The following is a 24,984-nucleotide window of genomic DNA, read 5'->3' as shown; positions in this document are numbered from 1 at the left end:
ACCCAATTGCAACTGGCTACTCTGCCATTAAAACATGCATATTATATGCCTTACCTATCTCATAGGGCTGTGATACAGGTATATAAAAAGTGCTTCGTAACTAGTAAAATGTTACACTGATATGTTTTCAGTTGTAATAGAAATGTATGAAATTTCTTCTACTTAAAAAAAAATTTAAGTCCAAATAGAGGACTAAGTAAACTGCTATATTACAATGGACTTCAAAAATATAAAGAAGAATATATAAACTTACTTTACCTTTCATCAAAAAATTAAAAATAAAATTACTGTATGATCCAGCAATTCCCCTTCTGGGTACATACTCAAAACAATTGAAACCAGGGACTTGGACAGATATTTGTACACCCATGTTCACAGCAGCATTGTTTACAATAGCCAAAAGGTGGAAGCGACCCAAGTATTCATTAACAAATAAGTGGGTGAACAAAATGTTCAAGCATAAAATGGAATATTATTCAGCCTTAAAAAGGAAGGGAAATCTGACATATGCTGCAACATAGATGAACCTTGAAGATATGCTAAGAAAAATAGGGCAATCACCAAAGGACAAATACTGGATGATTCTACTTACTTGAGGTACCTAAAGTACTCAAAGTCATAGAGACAGAAAGTAAAATGGTGGCTGCTTAGGACTGGGAAAAGGGGAAATGGAGACATAGTGTTTAAAGAGTACAGAATTTCAGTTTTGGAAGATAAAAAAAGTTTTGAAAATGGATGATAGGATGTAGTACAACAATGTGAATGCACTTAATTCCACTGACCTGTACACTCAAAAATGGTTAAAATGGTTAAAACAAAACAAAAAACAAACTTACCTTACTTAAAGGAGAGGGAGCACCAGATCTAAAAGGCAACAAAAAAATTAAAACTGAATGTACTCAGGAACATTTACAGAAGCATTTAAATTTGATAATATTACTTGGTCAAACATTAACTTGTTTAAATATAAATTTTTTAGTAATGGACACACTATTTTTAAAAAATACTTTTTATCTTTTACTCAATTATGACATCCTCTCCTAATATTTTCCATCCACTTAATTTCTAGTACTAGAAATTCTTACATTTAAAATTCTTTTCTATGTCTTTAGTAATTCAATTCTTCGAGATGATCATTATTGCTTATGTCCATCAAAAATACACTGTCCAAATTGGAATTTTAAACATTTTGCCAAGATTTGGGAAAATGTTTTATAGAATTAAAAAAGAAAAGCCCCTGGTTTATTATTTTCAAAAGTTAGAAAACTCATTAGGTCAAAGTACATTGTGATTCATTTAATCCTATTTGTGTTGCATAAGAGGAACATCAGAATAATAATAGTAAAAAAATCCCTATGAGCCCTGTGCCTGAAACGTGTCTCAGTGTCCACATTCACACTCCTGAACCTTTTCTGTTCTTTTATGGCTGTAATGAAATCTATGAAAAATATTCCTATTATCCTATAGTTAGAACTAGAGGGAGCTTGAAAAAGAACAGTGACTTCAATGCTTGTTTCTAACGGAGTGAAGGAAAATTAGGAAGAAGTAAACACTTTTTTTAGTGAGATTATGAGTAGCAGTGATTAGTGCCCATCATTTCTAGCAAAGTGCTTTAGAAATAACTGCCTAAACAGCTTACATTTTACTAACCTGAGTTGATGAAAAATTAATAATAAAATAAAATGAATAAAAAATACGTTTCAATAAGAAGCCTACTGTCAGGGTCCTACAGAATGGCAGGGATGGCTTACTACTTATCACAGAGAAAATATCACATGTAGCAGTAGCAGAACAAAATTAGCAGAGATTTAGTAACTGAAATTCTATACAATATCATGAATTTTTGTTTTATTGATGTAGCAAAAGAAATCTAGCAGTTATTATATGCTCGCTTAGTACTTTTTACATTCAACTTCATTTGTAAATACTCATAACATGTCTGCCATTTTGTTTCAATTTAGTTTTTACTTAAAATGAACATAAATAACATCAAGTAAGGGCACAGAGATTTCTGATATATAATGAAGGTAAAGCAGAAGGGTAACTCTTAATTCAGTCATGTGTAGTTTGGCTAAATGTTATCTTAAGAGTAACATATCCTATGAAGAAAATAATATACATTTGTCTGTATTACTCATTTCAAAGGGTTTACTGAAACAAATGAAATCACAGTGTTCTCTGTATCTACAAAAAGTTCTTAGGCACCTAAAAACCTACTACAACATAAGGTTGAAAATTCCCCAGTGAGTTTTTGACTAATAATTTCTCCACTCCTACCTTTTTTCCTTTATATATGTGGCAAAGGAAGGGAGTTAAATATAAATAAAAATCCAACAAAATAGTGGCTTTAACTCAGCAAAAAAAAATTAGAAGCCATTTGACATGGTCACTTCCTAAGAATGAAAAAAATTGAAATTAACTTGTTTACCTCTCAAGTAATTTCTAAAACCAATTCTCAGTGGTACTGACACAATGAGAAATACTATTACAAAAAAGAAGTGAGGATAACCAAGAACTTTTTGACATATTTCCAAACTAACAGGTAAAAATTTCTGAAATATTCTATCATCCATAGCAAGAATAAAAATATAGTAACAATGATAAAATTGCTCTACCTGTTATTAAAGAACATGATGTTTAAATCTAAGTATAAAATATCAAAATTGGCACATCAGTTTGCCAAGCTCCGACATGAACAACTATTTACTAAATGACACTTGTAATTACTCCATGGATTAAGCGGACATGAAAATCGCCACTCTCTATGTCAAGCTATCATGCGACTTACTGTATTGTATCTTAATTCTCCGTTCAAGTTTCTGCCTTCTCCTGTGGATGCTAAGTTCTTTGAAGTGACGGCACCCATCTCAATGTTTCATACCCCACCAGCACTTTACAGAGCTCCTGGTATTGTGCAGGTACTGAAATACCTATATCTCTGCATTATCTGAATTTTAAATGACAATAATTCATGCACTCTTTATATAAAAAAATAAATTAACCAAAAGTCTTAAATATTATTTTGCAGGAAACTAAACTATCAGGATGTGTGCCTCTGTTCCCATGGATCAGATCCAGCCTTTTACCCAGATTTTATTAAAAAGGTGAGAACCATTGTGAAGGGATTCTATCTTGAATAGAATAGCCTATCAAACTATTGCATTAAACTGAGAGGTAAATAACTTGCCAAAGTCTCATCATTCTTTAATGGTGGATTTAAGACTCTTGTCCAAGTCTGATGCTTGGAGCCTGTGCTCATTTCACATTCCAGCCTGCCCTGATGGAAATATAAATGAGCCTTGCACATTTGTTCCTCTCTTAAACAATACATAAATTGCTTCCTTTTACCCATACCTGGGTTAGTGCTCTACTCTACCAGTCATTGGTTATTTCTCCTTTATAAAAGAAAATGCTACAATATTTTATATACTGATAATGACATTTATTAAAGATCAAAATTTATTTTAAATATTTCAGCTAGAGAAATCTAGTACACAGCAAAACCATGTTTGGAAATTAAATAAAACATGAATATAATTTTAGAAGTGAATGAATAACCATATAGTACTCTACGCTAAATTCTGTAAAATGCTACAAACAAGTATGTGGGTTTTTACAATAGATAAAGCAAATGCCAAGGTTTACTTCCAAGTTGCTAATAGTAAGCTATCAAAAGAGGAAATTTTGTTATTTCTTATTCACAACAATAACCCCTACATAGTTCTGGTTACAAATGCTGGCTAGGAAAACAAACAAAAACCAAAACACAGGTGTGAAAAATCTGTCTTCCAAATAATTTCTATTACAATGGACTTAGCTTGCGTTTTCTATACCCTCAACACTTCGTAAACCCACATGTAAAATAAAATCAACTTCTCTCCTTTGTTCTGTGGAATCACAGAAAGAGACAATATACAAAAGTGTATCATACAATAAAATTTCAAAAATAAATATCAGTGGATATAAGGCACTGAATATAAAGAACATGCATTTTTTTTATAGTAGACATTTGAAAAAGTTTTGTTTTATCCATTTACTTGACTTAGAGGGTAGAATAACTTTATACTTCTAGTGGAAGATAAAGAAAACAAGCTTAAGTAACTCACTTTCTTTATAAAATTGTCTTTGGGCACTTATGCCATGTGACATGAAAAAAATCTTTTGTTTAGGAAACAAATGAAAAAACCTTTGATTTTTAAAATCTGAAAGAAATATATATCTATACCTATGAGAGATTGCTAGTCTTGATGTAAGAAGACCAAAATAAAGTAAAACCATTTATGCTAGTCACCTTGGGAGACAAATAAAAGTACAGTGAAAAAACACAGGTGTGTAAAATTGACAGAAATCAGTTAAAAATGTTCTAAATACCACATGTGGGCTCTTAAAAGAGTGTTTTTTGCATTTTTAGTAATAACCAAATGCAAAAAAGTCACTCAGTATAGTACTCACCCTTCACTTAAGTTCCCAGGTAAGCACAAACATACAAAGAAGAAAATAGTTAACTACTACAGTTCATTTACTTTAAAAATAGGGAATAAGCAAAAGACAAGTTCATATGTGGTCTCAGCCAACTCAGAAAAGAAATCTGACAAGCATAAATTGATTTTAAAAGAGAGAGAAAATTTATGCTTAGCAAAGGTAACTAAAAATAGAAGTTTTTGTTTCACTGCTCTTAGAAATGTAACTATACATAGCTGAATTTTTCAAAAATAGTTTGCAGCAGCCACAAGGGGGCGAATTTAGACTAGAAGTAAGGGCTAATGAAATCCACTCCTGAAGGCCACTTCTCCTGTGACTGCAGCCCTGGGAGATTTAACAAGGGAAAAGTGTGGATCTGTGCAGGGTATGGGAGACTCTGAAAGGGAAAAAGTGCAGAGAAGTTGACTTTTCACTGATGCGCATCCCACATTGACCAAGGGAGAGGCTCTAAGTCTTGGGGATATGCACTGTATTTCCTTACTAAAGAGGTTCTTCTGCCGCAGGAGCAGGGACATTTCTCAGGCTTCCTGCCTCCTTCTGCTTTAAACCTACGCAACTCACTTGGCTTCCCAGATACCCCACAAGGTGGCTCCAGCAGTAACTGGAAGCGGGCGCCTTCTATTGTGACTTAATACACTCTCACGTCTTTTTAGCTGACATCAACCTATCCACAAAAGTCTGATCCTCCACAGCCTCACTGAAGCTGGGGCAGATGTGGCAGACGTGGGAACAAATTTACTAGAACCCCTGAGAAATCCTGCCATCCATCATTCCAAATAGCTCTGCCATAACTGCCTGAGACTCCTACACACACTGTCGCTTCTCACTGAAAAATTTAAAACATGCAATAATTTTTATACTAACTTGGAAAAGATGATAGAAATAACACTTAGCTAATAAACTGAGAAACAAAAAAGTAGCATCAAGACTTGAATCTAGATTCTGGGTGAATGCCCAGAGGGAAGAAAGCAGAAAGAAGTTGCATTTTGAAAGCTATATCATAGGTGAAATCCACGATCAGCCTACAACCCTGCAATGACCACTTCTTAGGTTGTCTCTACTGTCAGTCTACATGGAATAAACGATGACCCACAAAGACATTTCAAGCTGACTCTATAGACAGAGCTACACAGTGTTCACGTGGAGATAATGAAATATAAAATACTCCCTGACCTTTAGAATCCGAAAAATCTATTTAAACCACATATGTGGGGGGAAAAAATTGCCCAAACAAAGGGCATGATTAAGGAAGTCTTCATGAGATGGCCCTCCCAGGATGTATAAGATTTACAGAGATAAGGAGGGTAGACATCCAAGAATAGCAGAATTATCATTTGAGCAAGGAACAAAGACTGGAAAGCACTGGGTCTCGTGAATACACAAGTTTGCCACCTGCTAGAGTGAAGAAAAGAAATGGAACCTGGACTTTTATTTTTTTGCATGCAACGAGGAAAAAATACTCAAAAATGTAAGTGCACAACACAAAGTTATGACAATCCAGTAAAACTGCATTTATTGCTGCTTGTTTGCTACTCTCTCTATTAAAAGATCTCTGAGTAAAATGTAAGCAGCATGCCATTCTTAATGGTTCAAGTGGGTGAGAGTCTTGAGTCTAAAACATTATAATTGAGGGCTTGTTAACATAACAAAACTATACTTGTGGGGTTGTTAACATCTCAGAGTATTCAAGACTGTTTGAAATTATGATTGTTTTTTTCACTCATCCCCAATGATAACAGCCTCAGTTTTTAAACATTAGCAACTCTTTCTCTGTGTATTGTGAATTCCTTCTAAGGGCAAGTTCGGTCAACACAGGTAGAACCTATTAATTTGTTGCATTAGTTTGTAGATATACAAACTAATGTAGCCTATACATGAGAGTCACACTCTTATAAGTTAATGGGAAGGAGGGGGATTTTAAGGGAACCCAGAAGAATTACAATAAAACATACCCTAAAACTGTAGTAGTAAGTATAAGTTGTACCATGATAAATCTCATTTGTGTAAAGAACGACTGGCATTTTTCATCTTACTTAGAATACACAACTAATGCGTACTTGTTTCCAGGTTTCTTCCCTTCTAATGTATTTAGATGCTGTTCAAGGGTCTCCATAAGACTGCTGGGAGCCTACAATAAGAAAGTAAAAATAAATTTCTGTATTGCTTGCTTTCAGGGTAAATACACTGCAACATCACTGTAACTTTGTATGGCGGAAGTCTGTGGGTGGACCCCAACACACATGTGAGATAATTTCATTCCAGGTTCTCTTAGTATTTAAATATTTAAATTCTATGGAATCTCAGACAGTCCCATCTTATATAAACTTAACTCCCCTGAATAACAAAGAGTGTTACAGCGTGGCTTCAGTGTACAGATTACATTGGATACACTTTTCCTAAGATATTATTTACATGCAGTAAACTCAATTTAATCAAGTTCACCATACGTTACCATAAAACCACAGTGAAAAAAGAACAGGTATTTGTATCCAAGTCAAAAATAAGTCAAAATAAGTGCCCAAATACAAACTTACAGAAATTTGAAAATACAGTAAAATCTCACTTATCCACATTTGACTGATATACTCGGAAAATTGCTACTATATTTAAAAAAGGGGGGCGGGTGAGTGATAGTTGGAAGGAAGAATACAACTTTAGTAATAAACAATAAGATTTTCTCATTGAGCTATTTAATTTATATATAAAATAAAGTTACTTTAGCAAATATAGTAATGTTATAATAGACTGTGTATTGGCAGGTTTGATATATTTCAACTGTTTTATTTTAAAAAGTGACTGTTTTTGTAAAAAAGTAACTGACCATTTTTATAGTTTAGGCAATATAAAGTGACGGCATTTTACTGTATATTAGAAAGAGAAATAATAGGTTCATATAAATATTCCAGCCCATCTATTCCTCAAGCATTAGAAATTTAAGTCAAACTTTCTCAAATAATTATAACCTAAATTAGACCTTAACAGCAGCGCAGGCATTCAAAAAATAGAATTTCATGAATGAAATATGTAACTACATTTATAGTTACGTTGAATTTTGACAATTGTTCTTTGTATTAATATGAAATTAATTTTGAAGGACTTTAAAGTATGTAATTGTTGAAAAAGCTCACATAATTGAAGGAAATTCATATCACTGTACATTTTACATTGTACCTATAATGACAAAAATAAAATTCATATTAAAATTTTTAATTTTGAAAGGGTTATTTATTTAACATTCATTTTAATTTCCCAAATAGACCCATAAACTGTAACAGCAATTATGTGATTTTATATATGTAATTATATGATTATTGTAAGTGTAAATTACTAAGTGAACCAAACGTAAATTTATAAATATAAATTACTAAGTGAACAAAATATTAGTATGATCAAAGTGATGAAGGCAAGGTATAAAGAAACAGCTCTATGAACATTATCTAAAACATTATGAACTATAGTGTACAACGAATAAGGACTATAAGGGGATATAATAAGTTTAGAAAGTTATAAAAATTAAAAATTTTAAATTAAAGTTATAAAAATTAAAAATATAAAAATTAAAAATTTTAAAGTTTAAAAAAGTTTAGGTGAAAGTGGATTTACTCAACAAATTCCAGTAAACTACAATTAGGAGTATGTTTCCAAGTATAAAAAAATGAATTTTTAAGAGATAAAAGAAATTTTGCTCTATAGAATAGTCAACTATAAACATTTCCTCATTTAATAAAGAGAATGTAAACTGTAACCTTAAAAAGAAAATAAAAATGACATCATAATTTTTAGGTGAATTCACATCTGATATCTCCAAATTTTCATATTAATTATCATCATAATTATTATTGTCATATTAATGGAACCTGGGCCTATAACTTCAAACTTTTCATATTTCCCTTTTTTCACTGATATCACAATAAGAAAAAAATATTATCAAGCTGTAGATCCTTTCTCTAGTTAGAAGACTTAGGTCCTCTGAATGTTAAACACAATGTAAAAAAAATGTGATTCTATGCTAAACCTGTTACAAAAATGCTATTTATAAGTAATAAACTAGAGAACAACATGGGATAACAATAAAAGAGGTAGTATTTTTTTCTGTAATGTTTCTTAGTTGTCTAAAAACAACAACAAAAACTCAGAACCAGGAAGATAGTTTGCAATTTCATTCTTTTTGCAATTTCTTAATAATTTAAGGGGGAAAAAATTAAAATACAGTCACAACAGTCACAATAGTAATTTGATCAAGAACACAGACTACAAAATTGAGTTCTGTTTTTAAGGGAAGATATTTTGTAATACATTGCACATAAATTAAATTTGGAGCATTTTACCTTAGAGGCTTAAAAATTCTTCATCATTTATATTACTTATAAGGACTTATGAAATCTAATAGAAATAAATTCTTCAAATGTATTCAAAGGGTAAAGAAATTTTGATAGTAATGTTCAGGAGTGCTATCGGCCGACTTCTCAGCTGTAGCTATGGGACTGAGCACAGCTGGCATGTAGTAGGCAATAAACAAATACTGTCTCAAATGTCCAAGGAAAAGCTTTGAGAATGCCTCTGCTGTTGTAAAAGGAATTGAATATTAACAAAGTATAATTATCAGTATCTTTAGTTGCTTATTTTTAAAAATGCCAAAGTCAATAGACCAATCAGATGGAAACACCAGCCCAAAGAACAAGAGTCAGCCTGTGAAAGCTAATAGATAACAGCAATATATCACGGTTACCGATTCATCAGTGGTACAGTCTTTAAAAGGAGACTTTTCTTTACCAGTAGTTTTCAGATCAACCAGAATTTCTGACATCAAAACCTAAGATGTTTTTCATAAACGGAGATAATTTTAAATTTGGATTGCGCACTCACACACACCAAACAGGAAATAATATTTTTAAAGTCCTTTTCTTAGAACAAATTCATAGATAATTTTGAGTCCAGAATCAAAAAGGATGCATTCATCTACAATTCAGATACTTTAGATTCTAAAGCATCATTAAAACCAAATGGAAAAAAAAAGCAACCAAAAAATCATTCAAAATTTTGATCATTAGCTCTAAGAAAACAATTGAAAGTGCTGAGGAGAAATATTTCAGTTCTGATATCATATTCACTTCTTACCCTTAACAGCACTTTTGAATGTTTCTAAAATTTTTTCACTGATAGTCATAAATCATTTAAATGCAGCTATGATGATATTATGTGCACAATTTAAAAAGGGCTACAGACGTCCATACTGGTATTTACTGTGCATTTTCTAACCTAAAATATATCTTAACTCCCAGTCAGTAGGTAGCCCTTCCGGTCTCCATCTCTTCTTTAATCATCTCCCATGTTTGGTGTTTTGTTCATTGCCATGGCTAGATTCAGTGCCATCGTGGCCACAGAGAAACTTGGCAGAGAGCAGAACCTAATCCCAAAAGTGTTAAACTGAGTCCACACAACCTGGCACTTCTGACCCACCTCCAGATTAATGCTGGTCTAGCACTCTCTAAAGGATTAACCCTACATAGAGTAGCTTACATTCCACTTTGGACCTGTCTATACTGTCAGAGTGGGTCTAAATCTTCAGTTCAATTACAGTTCTCCGTTAGACCTGTGGAAGGGGCTTGAATGAGAATTAGGGAGTGTTTAGTTCTATTGCTCATAATCTCAACAGAAACCACAATTGGGTAATTTATTAAGAAATTTCAGAGGCACACGATACTCTTCTACTGAGACATAAATATATGCTAAGGAAATAAACTACAGAATTTTTTTTAATGAGGAGGTAATTTTAAAATAAATGTTAATAATTTATGTGGCTCTTAAGGTCATAACAAAAGTAGAGGATATGAGATAACAGATTCTAATGAATCTCTACCACAGAAAAGCTTTTTACTAGACCCAGGACAAGATTTTACCTTAAGGATTTTATCTCTATTCCCCAAATTGTGATAACACACAATGTATATCATTAAATAAAATATTATGTCTCTGGACTTCTTGAAGGAGATTATATAAATTATAATATTATATATAGTATTATTAAAAATTAAACCCAAGTATGTGAATCCTTCTTTCAATGATATACTATAATCTTCTAATTTTAAAAACAAAGAGGTAGTATGTATTCTTTCAAACATTTTCTTGTCTCTCTTCAGACTGCCCAAACTGAGACAAACGAGGACCTATTTTCTTATTAACTGAGAGCCTCTCTAACAATATAGCTAGTTTTTCTTTTATTCTACAGTGAGCTGTCTGTAGAGTTGAATAAAGATGAGTTAGCATTTCTAAAAGCTATTCATTAAGCTAAGTATTTTAATACCCAACTTTTTTTTTTTTTTTTTTAATTAATTTTATTGGGGTGACAATTGTTAGTAAATTTACATAGATTTCAGGTGTACAATTCTGTATTACATCGTCTATAAATCCCATTGTGTGTTCACCACCCAGAGTCAGTTCTCCTTCCATCACCATATATTTGATCCCCTTTACCCTCATCACCCACCCCCCACCCCCTTACCCTCTGGTAACCACTAAATTATTGTCTGTGTCTATGAGTTTTTGTTTCTCATTTGTTTGTCTTGTTCTTTTTGGTCTATATACCACATATCAGTGAAATCATAGGGTTCTCTGCTTTTTCTGTCTGACTTGTTTCACTTAGCATTATTCTCTCGAGATCCATCCATGTTGTCACAAATGTTCCTATATCATCTTTCCTTAACGCCGAATAGTATTCCATTGTGTATATGTACCACAACTTCTTTATCCATTCATCTATCGAAGGACATTTTGGTTGTTTCCATGTCTTGGCCACCGTAAACAAAGCTGCAATGAACATTGGAGTACACGTGTCTCTATAGAGAAATGCTTTTATATTTTTGGGGTAGATACCCAGGAGAGCGATTGCTGGGTCATATGGTAATTCTATTCGTAATTTCTTGAGGAACCTCCACACTGCCTTCCATAGCGGCTGCACCAGTCTGCATTCCCACCAACAGTGTATGAGAGTTCCTTTTTCTCCACAGCCTCTCCAACACTTGTTACTATTTGTTTTGTTGATGAAAGCCATTCTGACTGGGGTGAGGTGATATCTCATTGTGGTTTTCATTTGCATTTCTCTGATGATTAGCGATGTTGAGCATTTTTTCATATGTCTATTTGCCATTTGTATATCCTCTTTGGAGAAATGTCTCTTCAGGTCCTCTGTCCATTTTTCAATTGGGTTGTTTGTTTTTTTGTTGTTGAGTTTCATGAGTTCCTTGTATATTTTGGATATTAGCCCCTTATCAGAGGAACTGTTTGCGAAAATCTTCTCCCATTCAGTTGGTTGCCTCATTATTTTGTCAATAGTTTCTTTTGCTGTGCAGAAGCTTTTCAGTTTCATATAATCCCATTTGTTTATTTTAGTTTTTACTTCCATTGCCTTTGGAGTCAAATTCATAAAATGCTCTTTGAACCCAAGGTCCATAAGTTTAGTACCTATGTTTTCTTCAATGCAGTTTATTGTGTCAGGTCTTATGCTTAAGTCTTTGATCCATTTTGAATTAATTTTGGTACATGGTGACAGATAGCAGTCCAGTTTCATTCTTTTGCATGTAGCTATCCAATTCTGCCAGCACCATTTATTGAAGAGGCTGTCTTTCCTCCATCGTATGTTTTTAGCTTCTTTGTCAAAAATTATCTGTCCATATTTATATGGTTTTATTTCTGGGTTCTCAATTCTATTCCATTGGTCTATGTGTCTGTTTTTCCGCCAATACCAAGCTGTTTTGATTATTGTAGCCCTGTAGTACAAGGAAAAATCAGGGAGTGTAATACCTCCAGTATTGTTCTTTTTTTTTAATATTGCTTTGGCTATTCGGGGTCTTTTGTGGTTCCAAACAAATCTGATGATTTTTTGTTCTATTTCTTTAAAAAATGCCATTGGGATTTTAATGGGGATTGCATTAAATCTGTATATGGCTTTGGGTAATATGGCCATTTTAACTATGTTGATTCTTCCAATCCATGAGCACGGAATGTCTTTCCATTTCTTTGTGTCTTCTTCAATTTCTTTCAAAAATGTCTTATAGTTTTCAGCATATAAATCCTTCACATCCTTGGTTAAGTTTATTCCTAGGTATTTTATTCTTTTTGCTGCAATTGCAAAAGGAATTGTTTTTTCTATCTCTTTTCCTGAGATTTCATTGTTGGTATATAGGAAAGCAATGGACTTTTGTACATTGATTTTGTAGCCAGCAACTTTACTATATTCATTGATTGTTTCTAATAGCTTTTTGGTGGAGTCTTTAGGGTTTTCTATGTATAGCATCATGTCATCTGCAAAAAGTGACAATTTAACTTCTTCATTCCCAATTTGGATGCCTTTTATTTCTTTCTCTTGCCTGATAGCTCTGGCGAGGACTTCCAACACTATGTTGAAAAGCAGAGGTGATAGGGGACAACCTTGTCGTGTTCCTGAACGTAGAGCAAAGGGCTTCAGCTTTTCACCATTAATTATGAGGTTAGCTGAGGGCTTGTCGTATATGGCCTTTATTATGTTGAGGTATTTTCCTTCTATACCAATTTTAGTAAGTGTTTTAATCATAAATGGATGTTGTATCTTATCAAATGCTTTTTCTGCATCAATTGATAGAATCATATGATTTTTGTCCTTTATTTTGTTTATGTGATGTATCACATGGATGGATTTGCGAATGTTGAACCATCCTTGTGCCCCGGGGATGAACCCCACTTGGTCGTGATGAATAATCTTTTTAATGCATTGTTGTATTCGATTTGCTAGAATTTTGTTTAGGATTTTAGCATCTGTATTCATCAGAGATATAGGTCTGTAGTTTTCTTTTTTTGTGTTGTCCTTACCAGGTTTTGGTATCAGGGTAATGTTGGCCTCATAAAATGAGTTAGGGAGTACTGACTCTTCTTCAATTTTTTGGAAGAGTTTGAGCAGGATTGGTATTAGATCCTCTTTGAAGGTTTGGTAGAATTCACTGGTGAAGCCATCTGGTCCAGGACTTTTGATTTTGGGAAGGTTTTTGATGACTGATTCAATTTCCTTACTGGTGATCGGCCTGTTAAGATTTTCCAGTTCTTCATGATTCAGCCTTGGAAGGCTATATGTTTCTAAGAACTTGTCCATTTCTTCTAAGTTATTAAATTTGGTGGCATATAGTCCTTCATAGTATTCTTGGATAATCCTTTGTATTTCTGTGGTGTCCGTGATAACTTCCCCTTTTTCATTTCTGATTTTGTTAATTAGTGTCTTCTCTCTTTTTATCTTAGTGAGTCTAGCCAAGGGTTTGTCGATTTTGTTAATCTTTTCAAAGAACCAGCTTTTTGTCACATTAATTTTTTCTATTGTCTTTTTGTTCTCTATTTCATTTAGTTCTGCTCTGATTTTTGTTATTTCCTTTCTTCTGCTGACCTTGGGTTTCGCTTGTTCTTCTTTTTCTAGTTTTTTAAGGTGTAACATGAGGTTATTTATTTGGGATTTTTCTTGTTTCTTGAGATAGGCCTGTAATGATATAAATTTCCCTCTTAAAACTGCTTTCGCGGCATCCCAAAAATTTTGGTAGGATGTATTTTCATTGTCATTTGTTTCTATGTATCTTTTGAGCTCTCCTCTAATTTCTTCTTTGACCCAGTCGTTCTTTAAAAGTATGTTGTTTAATCTCCATGTATTTGTGTTTTTTCCTGCTTTCTTTTTGCAGTTGATATCCAATTTCAAAGCTTTGTGATCAGAGAATATGCTTGGTATGATTTCAATCTTCTTAAATTTGCTGAGGCTGATTTTGTGTCCCAATATATGGTCTATCCTTGAGAATGTTCCATGTACACTAGAAAAGAATGTATAGTCTGATGTTTTAGGATGAAGTGCTCTATATATGTCAATTATGTCCAATTCATCTAATGTGTCATTTAGGGCTGCGATTTCGTTATTTATCTTCTGTTTGGATGATCTATCCATAGCTGTCAATGATGTATTTAAGTCCCCTAATATAATTGTGTTTTGGTCAATTTCTCCCTTTAGTTCTGTTAGTAGTTGCTTGGTATATTTCGGTGCTCCCTGATTGGGGGCATAAATATTGATGACTGTTATGTCTTCTTGTTGTATAGTCCCCTTTACCATTATGAAATGTCCATCTTTGTCTCTTGTTATCTTTTTCACCCTGAAGTCTGTTTCATCGGAAATCATCATGGCTACACCTGATTTTTTCTGGGTACCATTTGCTTGAAGTGTCAATTTCCACCCTTTCACTTTGAGTCTATGCTTGTCCTTGTAGCTGAGATGTGTCTCTTGTAGGCAGCATATGGTTGGGTTTAGTTTTTTGATCCAATCTGCTACTCTGTGTCTCTTTATTGGTGAGTTCAGTCCATTTACATTTAGGGTGATTATTCATATGTGAGGATTTCCTGTCATTCTGTCTTTAGTTTTCTGGTAAGGCTGTGTCTCCATTGTTTCTTTGCCTTTTTGTTGTTGTCTGTTATTTCTGTGTGGTAGTATTCTATGATGTTTCCCTCTGTTTCTTCTTTTATTACAGTATATATTTCAGATTTGGATGTTTTTTGAGTGGTTACCCTTGAGTTTATGTAAAAGAAAGTTTGATATTTAGAGTATTCCAGTTTCTTCAGTACGCTTACTTTCTCTATTCCCATATTCCAGTTCAGGCCTTTACGCTCCCCCTTTTTATGTTTCGGTTGCCACAAGTTGTCCCTGTTGATGGTGGTCTAATAGCCTCCTTTAGTATTTCTTGTAGTGCAGGTCGTGTATTAGAAAATTCCCTCAGCTTCTGGATGTCTGGAAAGGTCTTTATTCCTCCTTCATATCTAAAGGAGATCTTTGCTGGATATATTATTCTTGGCTCATGATTTCTCTCTTTCAATAGTTTGAATATTTGGTTCCATTCCCTCCTAGCTTGTAGAGTTTCTGCTGAAAAATCTGATGATAATCTAATGGGCTTTCCTTTGTAAGTTACCGTCTTCTTTTCCCTGGCTGCCATGAGGATTCTTTCTTTATCATTGATTTTAGACAGCTTCAATACAATGTGCCTTGGTGAAGGCCTGTTGGGATTGAGGTAATTAGGTGTTCTATTTGCTTCTTGGATTCGAGGATCCAGTTCTGTCCACAAATTTGGGAAGTTCTCATCGACGATTTGTTTGAATATATTCTCTGTTCCCTTCCCTCTTTCTTCTCCTTCTGGTATGCCCATTATTCTTATATTGCTCTTTCTGATGGAGTCAGAAAGTTCTTGTAGAGTTCTTTCATTTCTTTTAAGTCTCAAGTCTCTTTCTTCTTCCCTCTGTGTAAATTCCAGGTTCCTATCTTCGATGTCACTGATTCTTTCCTCCATCTGGTCAACTCTACTACCTAAGCTGGATATTTTATTGTTAATTTCTTCTATTGAGTTCTTAATCTCCAGAAATTCTATTTGGTTCTTTTTCAAGATTTCAATCTCTTTTGTAAAATGCTCATGGTGTTCTTTGATTGTGTTTCTGAGTTCATTAAACTGCCTTTCTGTGTTTTCTTGCATCTCGTTCAGTTTTTTCAGAATTGCGATCTTGAATTCTCTGTCATTTAAATCACAAAGGTCCATATCTCTAAGTTCCTTTTCTGGAGACTTTTCACTTTCTTTCTGAGCTATCTTGTTGCCTTGGTTATTCATGGCAATCACTGATTTACTATTTCTCTTCCTAGACATCTACAGGAGTGTCTTCTGCAACAGGTTGATAGTTATGCGAAGAGCTTTTGGAGTTCCAAAGCTCTTTCTGCACCAGATTCAGAGCCCGTTTGTTTCAGCAGTTCTGTTTACTCCTGCAGGGATCCGCCCAGATAGGTGGGGCCAGGGGCGGGGTGAGTTGTGAGAGGTGGCCCAGAGCAATGGCGGCGACCACCACCACAGCCAGTCCTGCTTCCACAGCTCCCTCCCCTTTGCCGGAACTAGTTGAGCTGCGAATCTGTGTCTGCGGTCCACAGTTCTCAGAGCAGCAAATATTCTGTCCTTTGATCCGACACTGCTACTTTATCGCTTCTAGCACGGGGCAGGTGGGGGCGGGGCGAGCTCTGGGAGGGTAGGGAGGGGGTGGCTAGTCTCCGTGCCTAGGGCTTCCGTTCTCCGCTGGGCAGTGAGGGCTTAAACCACCGATTTCAGCCCTCTTCCCTCAGTCTTTGCTCCGAGGTCTGCCGTGAGCGTTGGGTTCAGCGGTTTTGTATGCTGCCCCCTCAGCTGTGGGCCGTAAGCGGAGCCCTAGCAGTCCGAGTCCTTCCCTCTCCCACAGAGGCGGTAGTTCCGGGAGCAGCGGGCTCCGAGCACTGAGCTAGGTCTGTGTCCTGCGCCCGCGCGGCTCCGTCTCCGCACTTCTCCTCTCCCTCCTCCCCCGCTCGCGCGATTCACCCACCTGGAGGTGAATTCAGTAGTCGGCCTCTTCGTCTTGCCTGTCTGCTGTGCAAGGAGTCCTTTGTGGAGTTATTGTTGTCCGATTCGTTGTAAATTCCAGGGGAGCGTTACAGAGGCTCACCTCACGCCGCCATTTTTTTTCCCCCTCAATACCCAACTTTTTAGGTTAACATGCATTATTTATTTGGGCTATTTTACAAAACTTCAAATAAAAACACAATGATTCTCTTTGCTTTTTATTAGTGCTATAAAATTCAAAAATCTATTATCTAATGAAGAGAATTTTTTTATAAAGAGATTTTTAACAGTACTTTGTGCACACTTAATTTTTTAGCCGTATCCAAAATGATACCAATATCTTATTCAGATAGTTATCTGATCATCTTCTCATAGTAGCAAAAATATTTTATACTAATATTCTGTCTACTAGGAGCTCTCTTCTAACTTTTAAGTAAACAACAGAATGTCATCATATTCTGAACTGTTCTGTGAATTTTGTTTATGAAAAATTCTTGGTAATTCATTGGTATTTTAACAATATACATACAGAGACCAATTACATTAGATTTCTCTAATTTTTAATAAAAATTTAAAGTTAACATGATTTTAAATATGGAAACATTTTAAGGAATTAAAGAACGTAAATTGTTAAAAATATTTTGATGTTATTAAAAAGTGAAATGGATAATCATTCATTATGACACTTTTCTTCTATTGCAATGATTTCTTTATTTACAAAGACAGAAAACTTATATATTCATTACTGGTGTAACGGCTCTATAATCTCTCCTACTATCTCGACTGTGTCTAGTTGAAAGAAATGTTTGGGATAGAAATTTACCACAACAGAATGAAGAGCTGATTAAATAAAAATAGTTCCTGCCAATTATGAAAAAGGTCATATAGTAATTTTGTACATGTGAATGACCTTGATTTTTTACCTTAGGACCCTCTTGACAAATACAAGGATTGATAAGGAAGCCCACTACTGTTTTTGCTTACTAGATGGCCCCCGGAAAAATCACTCATCTACCACTACTACTTTTTAAACAAGATTCTTTTATATATGGAAATTTCCCCACTTCAAAGGGGAGACAAGAATCAGTATAGTAGAACTATGTCAGAGTTCATACAATTCACACCCCTCCTTCATCCTCAGAATATGTTGAAATCTAGAAGCACAAACAGGACGAACAGTTGACATGTTCTGATTATCATGCCTATGAATAATCATTTTCATGAATACAACACTTTTTTAACATTATTAAAGGCTTCCTTTGGACTCAAGTTCAAGAATGAAAAGATGAGCTGAATAAGTAAGCTCAGTTGCCTTTAAAGAAGAGACTATGTCATAAGGACAGAAAAATCTTCATATTACCACCAGAAATATATTCAAATAGCTAGAAAAAATAAGTGAAAATAATTGCTAAGAAAGTTGGTTGGCCTAAATTCAAAATACACTAAATGCTTACAAGACTATGGCCTACATAAGACCTTTTATGGCAAATTATGGAATAAAAATTTCATGCACACTGAATCTTCCACTCAGAGAATCACTTACCTGTGTGAGGTCAGGAATGTCACCTTTATCAATGCCAACTTGCTGTGCATTAAAAAGAATAGAAAAAGACGTTACTTAGTGAGAATTTAATAAACGTAATTTCTCTGAATTTAATTGAAGATCATCACAGAATTAGTTAAAACCACAGCTCAAACTTGGTATATTAATCTCATTTTGAGCATATGCTCTGTGTAGTTTTCCATCAATATGATAAAACAATCATTTTATTAATACTGTTAGATATCACAGGTATACAGAATTATATTAGAACCAAAATATAGAACTTAAAAAAACTGAAGTGTAAAATTTAAAGGTTCCCTCCATGGTTAACAGCAGCTAAAACACTAAAAAAAAGCAAAACAATGCTTTGACTAAATTTAAATAGTTAATTATGCCAAGTAACTTTCCTGTACAGGCAATGTCCACTTATTTTTTTAAATTTATTTTTAATTAAAAAAAATTATTCAATTTATTTAAACAGAAAACCCCTCAAAAAACAGTTCATCCATTTCTCCCACCTCCATCACCCACCTCTTGCTACCACCAATCTGTTCTCTCTCTCTATGACCTTAGATGCTTTTCTTCCCCCTAGATTGCACATATGAGTATAAGAGAGATCATACAGCATTTGCTTCCTCTGACTTATTTCACATAGGATAATGCCCTCGAGGTCCATCCATCTTACAACAATGGCAAGGTTTCATTCTTTTTTATGGCTAAATAATATTACATTGTGTGAATAATATTACATCTACATAACATTTTCTTTATCCACTCACCCATCAACAGACACTTAGGCTGTTTCCGTATCTTCACTAATATAAATAACGCTGTAACGAACATGGGGGTGCATATATCTTTTCATTAGTGTTTTCTTCAGATAAATACCCAGAACTAAGATTAGTGGATCATACAGCAGTCCTGTTTTTATTTTTTTGAAAGTATCTCATATTTAATTTATTTATTTGATTGGCAAAGCTTGCAATCCTGGCATTTTTGGTTGTTGTTTTTTTAAATTCAATTTATTGGGGTGACATTGGTTAGTAAAATTATATAACTTTTTGAGGAACCTCCATACTGTTTTCCATAGTGGTCACATCAATTTATATTCCAACCAACAGTTCTCAAGGGCTCCTTTTTCTCCACATCCTAACCAATGATTGTTATTTATGGTTTCTTTTTTTTTTGATAAAAGCCATTCCAACTGGTATGAGGTGATATTTCATTTCAGTTTTTATTTGCATTTCCTTGACGATTAACGATGTTGATCATCTTTTTATGTATCTGTTGACCATTAGTATGTCTTCTTTGAGAAAATGTCTATTCAGATCTATTTTAAATTGGATTGTTGTTTTTTTGCTACTGAGTTGTAGGAGTTCTTTATATGTTTTGGATATTAGCCCCTTATCAGACATACGATTTTTAATTATTTTCTCCCATTTGGTAGGTTTCCTTTTCATTTTGTTGAGGATTTCCTTCGCTGTGCAGAAGCTTATTAGTTTGATGTAGTCCCACTTGTTTATTTTTGCTTTTGTTGCTTTTTCTTTTGGTATTGGATTTAAAAAATTATTGTCAAGACTTATGTTAGATTATTGCTTATGTTTTCTTCAGGAGTTTTGTGGTTTCAAGTCTTATGTTCAAATCTTTAATCCATTTTGAGTTAATTTTTATGTATGGTGTAAGATAGTAGTCGTTTCATTCTTTTGCATGTGGCTGTCCAATTTTCTCAACACCATTTACTGAAGACACTGTCCTTTCCATATTGTATATTCTTGGCTCTTTTGTCATAAATTAATTGACCATATATGTGTGGGTTTACTTCTGGGCTCCCCATTATGTTCTATTGACCTATGTGTCTGTTTTGATGCCGATACCATCCTGTTTTAATTACTATAACCTTTATAACATATTTTGAAATCAAGGAATGTGATGTCTCCAGCTTTGTTCTTCTTTTTCAAGATCGCTTTAGCTACTTGGAGTCTTGTGGTTCCATATCAGTTTTAGGATTGTCTTTTCTATTTCTGTGAAATTGCCACTGGAATTTTGAATCCGTATATATTGCTTTGGGTAGTATGAATATTTTAACAATATTAATTCTTCCAATCCATGAGCATGGAATATCTTTTCAATTATTTGTATGTTCTTCAATTTCTTTTGTTAATAGTCAATATACAGGTCTTTCATCTCCTCGGTTAAATTTATTTCTAGGTATTTTATTATTTTTGATTCAACTGTAAATGGGATTGCTTTCTTAATTTTTCTGATAGTTCATTATCAGTGTAAAGAAACGCAACAGATTTTTGTGTATTGATTTTGTAGCCTCAAACTTTACCTAATTTGTCTATTACTTGTAACAATTTTGATGGGAGTCTTTGGGATTTTCTATATATATCATGTCATCTGCGAATGGTAAGTTTTACTTCTTCCTTTCCAATTTGGATGCTCTTTATTTCTCTTTCTTGCCTAATTGCTCTTGCTAGGTCTTCAAATACTACGTTGAATTAAAGTGAAGAGAGTGGTTATTGTTGTGCTTTCCTGATCTTAGAGGGAATGCTTCCAGCTTTTCACCATTGAGTCTGGTATTAGCTGTGGTCTCGTCATATATGCCCTGTATTGAAGTACATGTCCTCTCTACCTGCTTCGCTGAATTTTTTAAAAAATTATAAATAGACATTCAATTTTGTCAAATACTTTTTCTGCACCTATTGAGATATTTTAATCCTTCATTTTCTTAATGTGCTGTATCACATTGTCTGATATGCAGATGTTGAACCATCCTTACATCCATGGAATAAATCCCACTTGATAATGGTGTATGATCCTTTTAATGTATTGTTGAATTCAGTTTGCTAATATTTTGTTGAGGATTTTTTTTTGCATCTATGTTAATAAGAGATAATGGCGTGTAATTTTCTTTTTTTGTGGCGTCTTTATCTGATTTTGGTATCAGGGTAATGCTGGCCTTATAAAGTGAGTTTGGAAGAGTTTCCCCCTCCTGTATTTTTTGAAAGAGTTTGAGAAAAACTAATATTAATTCATCTGTGAATGTTTATAAGAATTCACCAGTAAAGACGTTTGGTCCTGGACTTTTGTTAGTTGGGGGATTTTTCACTACTAATTCAATCTCCTTGCTAGTAATCAGTCTGTTCAGGTTTTCTATTTCATCTAATTCAATCTTGGTAGGTTGTATATTTCTAGGAATTTATCCATTTCTTCTAGATTGTTCTATTTGATGGTGTGCAATTGTTCATAATAGTCTCTTATGATCCTTTGTATTCCTATGGTATCAGTTGTAATATCTCTTTCATTTCTTTTTATTTATTTGAGTCCTATCTCTTTTTTGTTGGTGAGTCTAAATGAAGGTTTGTTAATTTTGTTTATCTTTGCAAAGCGCAAGCTCTCAGTTTCATTGATCTTTTCTATTATCTTTTAAGTCTCTATTTCATTTATTTCTGCGGTAATCTTTATTTTCTTCCTTCTACCTTTGGACTTTGTTTTTCTTTTCTTGTTCTTTGAGGTGTAAAGTTAGGTTATTTGAGACTTTTCTTGTTTCTTAAAGGCAGTTATCACTATGAAATGCTTTTTCTGCATCCCAGAAATTTTGATATGTTACATTTCTACTTTTGTTTGTCTCAAGGTATTTTTTAATTTATCTTTTTATTTCTTTTTTAACCCACTGGTTGTTCAGTAACATATTCTTTAATCTCCACATATTTGTGAATTTTCTAGTTTTCTTTGTGTAATAAATTTCTGGTTTCATACCACTGTGGTCAGAAAATATGCCCAATATGATTTCAATCCTATTAAATTTATAAAGACTTGTTTCGTGGCCTAATATATGATTTATCTTGAAAAATATCCCATGTGCACTTGAGAATAATGTGTATTCCATTGCTTTGGGATGGAATTTTCTGTAACATTGTTATCAGTTTAAAGTCGACTGTTACAGATAAAAGTTGTATGTAAGCTTCATGGTAACCACAAAGGAAAAACCTATAGGAAATACACAAAAGATAAATAGAAAGGTATCTAAGCATACTACTAAAAAAGCTCACCAGAGAACAAAAGAAGAAGAAAGGAGCAGAGAGGAACTACAGAAACAGCTAGAAAACAATTAACAAAATGGCAATAAGCTCAGACCTATTAATAATTACTTTAAATGTAAATGGGTAAGTTCTCCAATCAAAAGACAGAGTGGCTGAATGGATAAAAAAACAAGACCCATTTATCACTACAAAAGACGCACTTCAGATGTAAGGATACACACATAGTGAAAGTGAAAAGTTGGAAAAGATATTCCATGCAAATGGAAATCACAAGAAAGCTGGAGTAACTATACTTATATTAGACAAAATAGACTTTAAAACAGACTGTAATAAGAAGAAGGGTGTTAAATAATGATAAAGGGATCAATCTAACAAGAGGATGTAACATTTGTAAGTATTTATGCACTTAACACAGGAGCACCTAAATATATATAAGGCAAATATTAACAGACAAAAGTGAAAAACAAACAGCAATATAATAATAGGAGACTTTAATACCCCATTTACATCAAAGGACAGATTGTCTAGATAGAAAATCGATAAAAAAACCTTGGCCTTAAATGACGTGTTATATCAGATAGACTTAGCAGATATCATAGAACATTCCATCCAAAAGCAGCAAAGTACACATTCAGTTTTAATAACTTGTTCAGGATATAGTTTTCATTCCTTCTTTCACAAAGAGAACCATTTAATTTATTTCTTATGTATCCTTCCAGAGTTTCTTTATGTGCATCCAAGGAAATGTGAGATATATAAATATTTACCCTATTATTATACAATAATAGTGTATTATATACAGTGAGCTTATATTTTTCATTTAACAATTTATATTAGTGCTATATCCATATTAATACACACAGTTTCCTTATTTTTTTAACAGCTACCTTGTCCTATAATTTATTTAACAAGTCACCTATTAACAGATGTTGAAGTTGCTTCCAATCTCTTGCCATTGCGAGCAATGCTGTACACACTATTTTGCACCTGTGTGGACACATCTGTAGGATTATTTGTAGAAGTGGAATTATTAGGTAAAAGCATACAGCAATTTTTAACTTTTGTAGGTTGGAGACAGAAGAAAGCTAACTAGGAGCAGAAGGAAAGAGCATGCAAGCACACAAATATGAGACTATATTAATAAAGGAGAATCAATGAGGAGAGTATATAGGTGTTCACCTATGCTACTTTAATCAAGTGTTCTGTAAGTGTGAAAATTATTCAAAATAATTAGAAAAAATGCAAATCATAATTTCAATTAGATATCTAATTTTATACAATGATGAAATTTAGTCACAAAGAAACAAAGTGAGTTAAACCAAAGTCTCTCTCTTTGAAAAATGAAGTACTTTGATTATGCTAATGGAAATGTAGAAGCAAATACATGGGGCGTAAGTGTTCGGCTCCTATAGAGAAAATAAAGCAAACTGGAGATGGGAAGATCTACTTGTGGGTCAAGTGCTGAGTTAAGTTCTTTTTTGGTCCTTCCTTCCTTCCTCCCTCCCTCCCTCCCTCCCTCCCTCCCTCCCTCCCTCCCTCCCTCCCTCCCTTCTTTCCCTCCTTCCCTCCCTCCCTCCCTCCCTCTCCTTTTTCTCTCTCTTTCTCATTCATTCACTCATTCATTCATCTAAATTTATTGGGGTGACAATGGTTACTAAAATGATATAGGTTTCAAGTATACGTTTCATCCTTTGCCTTTTCTATGACTAGATCAGTCTCGCTCAGTCTGGACGCTATTGACATTTTGAAATAATTCTTTCTTGGGAGCTGTTTTGGGCACTGCAGTATATTAGCAAAATCTTTGATCTCTACCCACTGGATGCTAGTAGCCCTCCCCATCTTCTCTATTCATCCACTGATATAAGTGGGGTATTAAATTCCCCTACTATTATTGTTTTGCTATCTATTTGGTAGTTACAACCAAAAATGTCTCCAGATGTGTCTTGGGGAGGAGGAGGGAACAGAACTGCCCACTGTGGAGAACCACTGGTGTAGGGAGCACTGGCCCTCAACTTACTAAATCAACTTACTCTGGAGATTCCTCCCCAAAATACAGACTTTAACTGCTAATGACTGAACTCTGGCTTTAGGGAAGCCACTGATGCTTCCCTATAATCACTTCTATTATACAAATTATGGAAATTATAAACTAAGGCAACTTCATTCCATTTATCTCCATATTTAATGCCTCTTTAGATGATCCATTAAAATATTAATATGAATGAAGGTGGCATTCTTTATTATATTGTAACAAATATAAATATTAAAAAAATTTGTTTCAGCTAAAGTTGGCATTCAATATTATTTTATATTAGTTTCAGGTGTACAGCATAGTGGTTAGACATTTACATAATTGAAGAAGTGATCCCTTGACTAGTCTGGTACCCACCTTGCACTATACATACCATTGCAACAATATGCATGGACCTAGAGGGTATTATGCTAAGTGAAATAAGTCAGAATGAGAAAGACAAATACCACATGATTTCATTTGTATTTGGAATATAAAGAATAAAAT

General features: G+C 33.9%; 1 protein-coding gene across 13 annotated transcripts in view; it reads right to left on the bottom strand.

The window, feature by feature from the left end:
- SNAP91 (synaptosome associated protein 91) overlaps positions 1–24,984 on the bottom strand; it is a 139,161-nt gene that overhangs the window by 58,928 nt on the left and 55,249 nt on the right. For all 13 annotated transcript variants that reach the window (XM_081040042.1, XM_081040041.1, XM_081040039.1 and 10 more), the window contains exons 9-11: positions 18,421–18,462; positions 6,540–6,610; positions 837–864 (exon numbers count right to left, since the gene is read on the bottom strand). In XM_081040042.1, coding sequence (XP_080896168.1) covers positions 837–864; positions 6,540–6,610; positions 18,421–18,462 — 141 coding nt within the window. The remainder of the gene's footprint in view (positions 1–836; positions 865–6,539; positions 6,611–18,420; positions 18,463–24,984) is intronic.

This window comes from Rhinolophus hipposideros, assembly GCF_964194185.1.
Source record: "Rhinolophus hipposideros genome assembly, chromosome: 3".
In the NCBI taxonomy this organism is placed as follows: Eukaryota; Metazoa; Chordata; class Mammalia; order Chiroptera; family Rhinolophidae; genus Rhinolophus; species Rhinolophus hipposideros.
The sequence above is the reverse complement of the archived record's forward strand: the minus strand, read 5'-3'. Positions and strand labels throughout refer to the sequence as shown.